At 31.0% G+C, this 7,427-nt stretch overlaps 1 protein-coding gene across 1 annotated transcript; it reads left to right on the top strand.

Moving 5' to 3' along the window:
* Positions 1-3,078: 3,078 nt before the first annotated feature.
* LOC149563642 (uncharacterized) lies at positions 3,079-4,058 on the top strand. The gene is made up of 2 exons (XM_089826806.1): positions 3,079-3,596; positions 3,834-4,058. The coding sequence occupies exon 1, from the start codon at positions 3,112-3,114 to the stop codon at positions 3,589-3,591; it is 480 nt and encodes a 159-aa protein (XP_089682932.1). The 5' UTR covers positions 3,079-3,111; the 3' UTR covers positions 3,592-3,596; positions 3,834-4,058.
* Positions 4,059-7,427: the final 3,369 nt, after the last annotated feature.

The raw sequence follows: 7,427 nt of genomic DNA, 5'->3' as shown, positions 1-7,427 counted from the left end.
GAAAATAAAATTCTCTTTGTTGAGAGATTCAACCCCAACTACTTAAATTTGGATTAGAGTTCTTGTTTGTTTTGATAGTAGATCTTATGTGGCATGAGTAGAGATTGTTAAATATAGTAGGTTACTAAAGTATTTTTCTTACAAAAAACTTTAACTAAGTAAAAGAGCTTGTGTGAAATCTATAACAATTTTATTGAAAGGTATAGGTCAATATTTTTAACAATACTAGAAGAGGATACAATATGGCTTTGAAGAAATACATATTGGTATGTTAATTTTTCACTAAGGTGTAGAATTAGCCAAAAATATTGTTGGTGAGATTTCGGTGATGTATACCTTGAGGTAGCATGTGAAAAAGGTAGTTAGTATAGAAACCCTTATAACATTTAATAAACAAAAGTACTATAGTCATTAGTATTAGAGGCAACTCATTTTTATTCTTTTGAAGAATATATCAAATGGATTTGTTGTCAAACAATCAAAAAGATGCAAGATGATAATGTTTAAAGCTTTACAAAAATTGAAGAACATACACCACTATTTTGCACAATAAAAAACAAATGTGATAAGGTCAAGGTATGTGATGTAGTAGACATGAATAAAAAAAATGCTTTAATAATATAAGGTTGATTTATTAGAAGGTTTTATAGCTTTTGGATTCTTTAGATTACTTGAATATTTTATGTTAAATGATAGAATAAAATTGGGTGTTTGGGATCGGTAGGTAAGTGTTCAAAAATCTTGAAGGTGAAGGAAATGAATAGTTAACATGGATCTACATTGACCTCACCAAGAGAGATTTTAAGTTGTTTAAATTCTTTTTCAATTCTTCACAGTTTATCACCCTTTTATAAAGGAAAATGTTGCCAAAGGTATAATTGTTCACCTTCAATGACATAAAACTATCCTGATTATTTTGAATTTGAAAATGAATTAAACTAACAAAATATTAAGAAATGGATGAAATTTAGGATTATAATTTTTAATAATTTTTTGGAATAAAAATTGATATATTTTCCTAACTTTTATAAATAAATTTTTAGCTGCTGAAAAATGTTGAAAATTAGGGGTCTAGTTCCCACCACAAAACTATGTGGAAATAAAATTATTTCCCTTTGATCTCGGACTATGTTATTGATAACAAATATAACTAGAACAATCAAAATTAAAATTTGTCTTTAGAACTATACTTTCTCTTTTATAACAATTCAAACTTCAACTCACCTGAAATTGATAGTTTTTACCTCCCACTACATTTTTCAAAACAAATTTATTCTAACCAGAAGAAAAATTATGCATTCTAGAAGAGAACTCTCTTCTCTAGAATGTCATATAAGTTTTAAATTTTTTTAATACTATTTAATATTTTTTTCTTTCTCAAAATTGACATCTTTTCGAGTATTAAAATATGTGCTTGTAGAATTTTTTAATTGCAATTTATTATATCTATTCAAAACACTATAAAATCTATATGAGAATATTCTTGACTTTGAGCTCTATAAAAGGGTGATAAACTATGAAGAATTGAAAAAGAATTTAAACAAGTTAAAATAATTGTCCAATGAATTAGCAGGTTGACGTTATCTTGGAACAATAGAATGTAGGTTGACATTATCTTGGAACAATAGAATGTATATATAAATAGTCATGCTTAGTGAAGATGATTTCATGTTTTGAAGATCAATTTAGTTAGGGAAGAGTATCAAGGGGATATTAGCATAATAGTTACAATAGTAGCTATATTATACTATTTTCCATAGTTGAGCAATTATGTAGTTATATTAGTTGCATCTCCTATTTATAATCCTTCTTTTCCTAGGCCTTCTAGTGATGCTCATATTTAAAATATATTGCTTGTGTTAATGCCCTAGAGCTAGACTTAGGTTAAGAAGTGTCTAGCAATGTATCCTTCTTATATAGGAAATGATTGATCTAATGATTTATGTTAAGCTGAAAATTGACCCTTGTACTAATATGGATCATGTTGTTTTAGTCTTTTGATGACTGTGGTGTTTTTTTTTTTTTTGGGGGGGGGTGGTTGGTAGTGAGATTCTCTCCTTATTTTAATTCATCATTAACCATCTGTTTTCATCCCCATACAGAATTAGTCAATGTTTCTCCTATTTGTACACAACTACATTATCTCACCTAACACTTTTGAGGTAAATCAGCCTACATGACAATCATCAAAGTTATGGAACATTTTTTAAAAGTGGGACCCACAATTACTAAGTTTTCTCATTCTTCATATGCTTATGTTAAAATTACATAGCTTTCGTTGACAATAAGAAGTATGCTATAAAGAAATTAATTTTTTATTTTAAGAATTATTTTAGTACATATATCTCATGTTCACAAAGATTCCTTATTTGCCATTCTATATGTCTATCTCTTTATCTTTATCTTTATCATCATCTTTAGCTCATTCATTCCTACCCTTCTCTAGCTACAAGTGTCATTCACTCACTCCGATTACATCTATTAATCTATTTCCCAATCTCTCCTCTCTCCACCTTTCTCCGACTCTATTTTTTTCCCAACCTCTTTGACAAATTTATTACACATCGAGCTGTGATGGCTATTTTTCAAATCTTTCAATTGTACCCTACAAGGTAAACGCAAGACTTAATAATAATAATAACTTAACGTTCGAGTCAGATCCGTCCCTTTCGCATTCACACGGCTCAACGTTGAAATTCCCCATTCCTCCCTTCCCATGTGAGACGTCCTCCGTTACCTGCGATTTGACTTCACATGTGAGACGGCCTTCCCTTTCTCGGTATGAGACGCGAATGTCGCTTCTAAACTGTTGATATTGCCAATTATTTGACTTTGTGGAGTGCCCAAATATTATTCAACTCCTTAAATGATGCCTGATTAATGGAATTTTAAATTTTTTTTGGTTCATACGTGCATCTGAAAGCAAGTCATGTGTGTAGACAATCTCCTACTCGCAAATGTCGAGCTTTCTATCGTTCACACAACGTATACCCAATAATAGATTGTTACAAGCAGTTTGAATTCGAAGTTTCTAGTTCGCTTTCCCTCAGCTGGTCGATTATAAATACTCTTCATCCCTTCACACATTTCAATTCACCATCAACAATTACAATGGCTCTCAATAAGTCCCTTCTACTTTTCATCTTGTTTGCATTTGTATCTGCATGTTCATCGGAGAGGCCATTTCCTCCCTTCCACCACAATCATGGCAATCCTTTACAAGGAGCTCACCCTCCTTATACACTTCCCCCACTCTTTCACAACCCACAACCACACAGCCCTTCTCCCTTCATTCACAAGCCCCCATTTCAGGAGAAGCCAGATCTCATGAAAGAAGCCCACCCGCCTACATTTCCAAACCCACAATCCCCCCACTCTTATCCTCTGATTCCAAAGCTGCCACCTTTCCACAAAATCCCACCATTCTCTCCTGCAAATGCTCCTCTCTATCACATGCCGGGCTTCCCCATCATCAATGGCCCTGGTCAAGCGCACCCCCCCATGAAGAAATCTCCTCCCAAGCAACCAAAGAATGGACACTACAAGCCTCCTCCCATGCATAAGGCTCCTCCACCTCATACAATTTACTAGATATTGTAAGTTAATGATTTAATTTTATCTCGGATTTTATATTTTCATTGTTTCATGTATGGCCACTTACAAATATTATTTAGGGAAGGAAAATTTCAGCTTAGAAAAATTACTCAATTATTGACAATTTAGCACATTTAGTTTAACTCTTAAATCTTACTATATATTGTTTCAGTTGAAACAATAGTATAATCTTCTATTCTTTTTCTTTACTCGGAGTTTTCTTTTTGTTCTTGTTGCAGATAGTAGTTCTTCAGAGACTATATGGACTATAAGTAAAGGAGGCATGGTTTGGATTACACCAAACTATAATAATGTTACTACATGTTGGTTTTGTCGATGAGAATTATGACTACAGACTTGAATTATGTACGCGAGATATTGTTATCCATGTAAGGCAAAAACCACGGTTTCTCTATGTATTATTGTGTTGCTATATTATATCTAGATTTATATTAAACTATTAATTGTGCTTCTCGTACTATTCTAATGCCCTTTTCTATTCAATTCTATTTATTTTCACTTACCATTGTCTTAGCAATGTGAAAGATGCATAACATGCAATTATGGAAATACAATGAAATCTCTTTAATCAAGGTGTTAATTTATAATTATTAGTGTTTCATCTTGGGAGGCTGGTAATTATGGAAAAGCTACTCCAGTTAAGCTAAAATCTATTCACGGTTATAATATGATGCATAGAGAGACCTGCTTGTTGCAAGAGGCAATTGTGCAAGGTCTCCAACCAAAAATATAGAGTCACCATTTAAGTATATTATTCTCTTTAGAGATACATTCAAATAATATTGTTTAATAAATTCTCCAAGTATTTTAAATAAGAAAAGTTGTTCTCTATTGTAACTAAAAATCAATGTTGTCTCTAAATCTTGTTTAAATTTTAATAAAATTTTATATCAAATTTTACTTTCTAAACTCCTATTTATTTCGTATATATTAATTAAATAATTATTTTCAAATTATATTATTTTCATATCTAATAATTAAATAAATAACATTTATAAAATTTATCTAAATGTCAGGTTTAGGTGGTGTTGCATAAGAGTTTGGTGGTAGACATCCATTACATATGTCATCGCTAAGGCGATCTTTCTTTGTCCATTTGGGCTACTATTTTGTTCCAACTACTGGTTTGCATCAAATTGTATCTCCTATGACAAGCTCAATCAATCATGAGATCTTTCTCTTCATTTTCATGCTCAAACATCGTTTTGGGTTTCTCTTTTTGCTCGTTAATTTTTCAACATTGGTTGTGTTCTTCATTTGGTTCTAGTTCATACATTTCATTGCTGGTGGCAACCTTTTTGGTTTGGTTTATCTTTTGGCTAGAGTATTTTAAATTAACAAAAATGGGTTTCTTGTTCTAGTGTAGTAAAGTAGGAAAAACTTATGTTGTCAAAGATAGCCTATAGTATTTTTTACATAATTAGACTCTGAGAATGGTCTTTGTCTATTCTTGTATTGCTGAACATTTTTGAGGGGCAAGTTTCAATTGCTTGCTTAGTTGGTCTCCTTTTCTTTCTTTGGTTGTTCTCTTCTCTGTTCCTTGGATTTTTTAGTGATGATTGGATGTCTTCTTACTAGCTCCTTCATCTATGAGTTCTAGAACTAATTAAGTTAATAATGTACGATGGATCACCACTTGAATTTTAAAAAAATATTGCTTTAGCTGTATATGTATATTTATATAATCGTATAAATAAACATAATAGTAATTATTCATTAAATATTTTTAACATCAATTATGTCTTAGTTCTAACATGTCTCAAAATAAAATATAAGAGTTTATGCATCCTAAATTTTCCTATTGATTTGATGTTTTTTCAAAAGGCTAAACAAACAAATATCTTTTTAAATCAATATTAAAAGGATTATTCAAGATCTAATTACATTTAAAATATTTCATGCATTATAATCTCTATAAACCATATTAATAATATTTGAAAGGTATTTTATAATTCTAATATTTTGTCCAAAACAAAACATAATTACTCATATGTATTTTCAATAATATATTTTTAAATTGAATTATTTTGAAAACACTAAATAAACTTACAAATTTTTAAAAACAAATATTAAAAAGAATTTGATAAATTACTATTCATGTATTATGATAGGGTAACTATTATTGCTAATATATTATGATCAAGTTAAAGATGACCTAAAGCTAATTATTAATGATTAGTTAATATATACAATTTTTATTCATTACGATTGTTTAAGATTTTTATTTTTGATCGGTAAACGGTTGAAGCCTAGATTAATTAATGTTGTTTATTGTAATTAATTATATTTATGTGTTAAGATAATTTGAACCCAAGACCTCCCACATGAGCGGCTCACAAGTTACCATTGTGTTGTAGGCTCTTGCCTAAGATTTATTATATTTAAAATACACATTAAAATATTTTTTTTTAGCATAATACATTAAAAATGTAAAAGATAATAACTTCTATATGATGATGTTTATTTTTAATTCTGAACTAGATATATAAAAAATATTCAATATAATTTTAAAAGACTTCTTAAAGTTATGATTGTGTGAAAGAACAATTTGAAGGGACCTTGAAGCCCCATACTACAAAAACCCTTAAAGATAAGACTAAGTTCCAAAAGAAAAATAAGTAAAAAAGGGAAGATGGGGGAAACAAGAAAAGCCATCTAGAAGACTCAACTAACAACAAAGACATCAAAATTTCATTTTTTTAAGTTATGCGATGGGGAGGAGTGTTTTCAAAAGCCCAAGTTTCCATACTAGGGTTTGCATCAATTTTTTGTACAAATACTCCTATATCATAGAGTTGCAAGAGGGCAATGCAAAGGAAGATGGTGATGATGGGGAGTATGGCTTTGGTCTCATCAGATAGTTTTTTAATTATGATGATGTTAGGTGTGTTTTATTGAAGGGTATTCTTAGAGGATTAATCTAATCAATTCTCTTTGGTGCTCCCTTCTTTATGCTCAACCCTCAGTATGAAATCTACTCCATTTGGTGGTGTTTATGGCCAAAGTTTTTTTCGGAAGGTTTTGTTAGTTTGGAGGGGTTTCCTTTATCTTAGACACTTTTTCTCCAATTAGATTTGGATATATGAGTTTCTTGGACTAGATCGTGAGGTGTGACTAGTTGCTTGTCATCTCTAGGGATACCTACGGAGTCCCTAGAATGATTGTTTCTTGTATGGTGGCTTATTAGTCATTTAAGGTCTCCTCTATTATTTAATGAATTTTGATTGTGGAGACAATCAATATGAGAGTGTGGATATTTTTTCTCTATCGTGCACATTTGAGGGGTTTATTCTAATTCACTCTCTTGTGTATTCTGACTAATCCTTAGAAAGAGTTATGGTTTATTTGGGACTTCTCTATTATAATTCTTTTGTATTTTCTCTTTTAGTACCTTTTTAAGGAGGTGGTCGACTATCTCTCTCCCCTCCCTATTTAACTTCTTTTGATGTTGAGTCTTCCCCCATGGAGATGGGAATGTTCCATATGCATTTTTTGTTGGAGTACAATGTTAGGCGATCTCATGATTTCTCCTATATTCCATATTGAGGTGCAAAAATATTCTTTTGTGGTGGAGGTATTCTATGAGGAAGAGGTTGATGTTAGTTGTTGAAGAGTTTCTCTCCTCTATGATTGCTAGTGGAAGGGAAGGATGGTGGAAGGAAAGGATGTGGGATTTTGTTTTGAGGTGGGGTGCTTCTACTCACTCAAACTATAATATAGATAATTTTCTTCCTATTGAATAGGTTTTAGAACCCTCTTGTACCCTATTAGAGTTCTAGTTTAATTTTCTCCTACAAAATATACATGTGGAC

This window comes from Cupressus sempervirens, chromosome 4 (assembly GCF_028749045.1).
Source record: "Cupressus sempervirens isolate cs-2001-9-10 chromosome 4, ASM2874904v1, whole genome shotgun sequence".
NCBI classification, from domain to species: Eukaryota; Viridiplantae; Streptophyta; class Pinopsida; order Cupressales; family Cupressaceae; genus Cupressus; species Cupressus sempervirens.
Note: the sequence above shows the minus strand (reverse complement) of the source record. Positions and strands in the feature narration are given on the sequence as shown.

Coding starts and splice junctions, on each gene's coding strand:
- LOC149563642 (XM_089826806.1), top strand. CDS start 3,112: ATGGCTCTCAATAAGTCCCTTCTACTTTTCATCTTGTTTGCATTTGTA.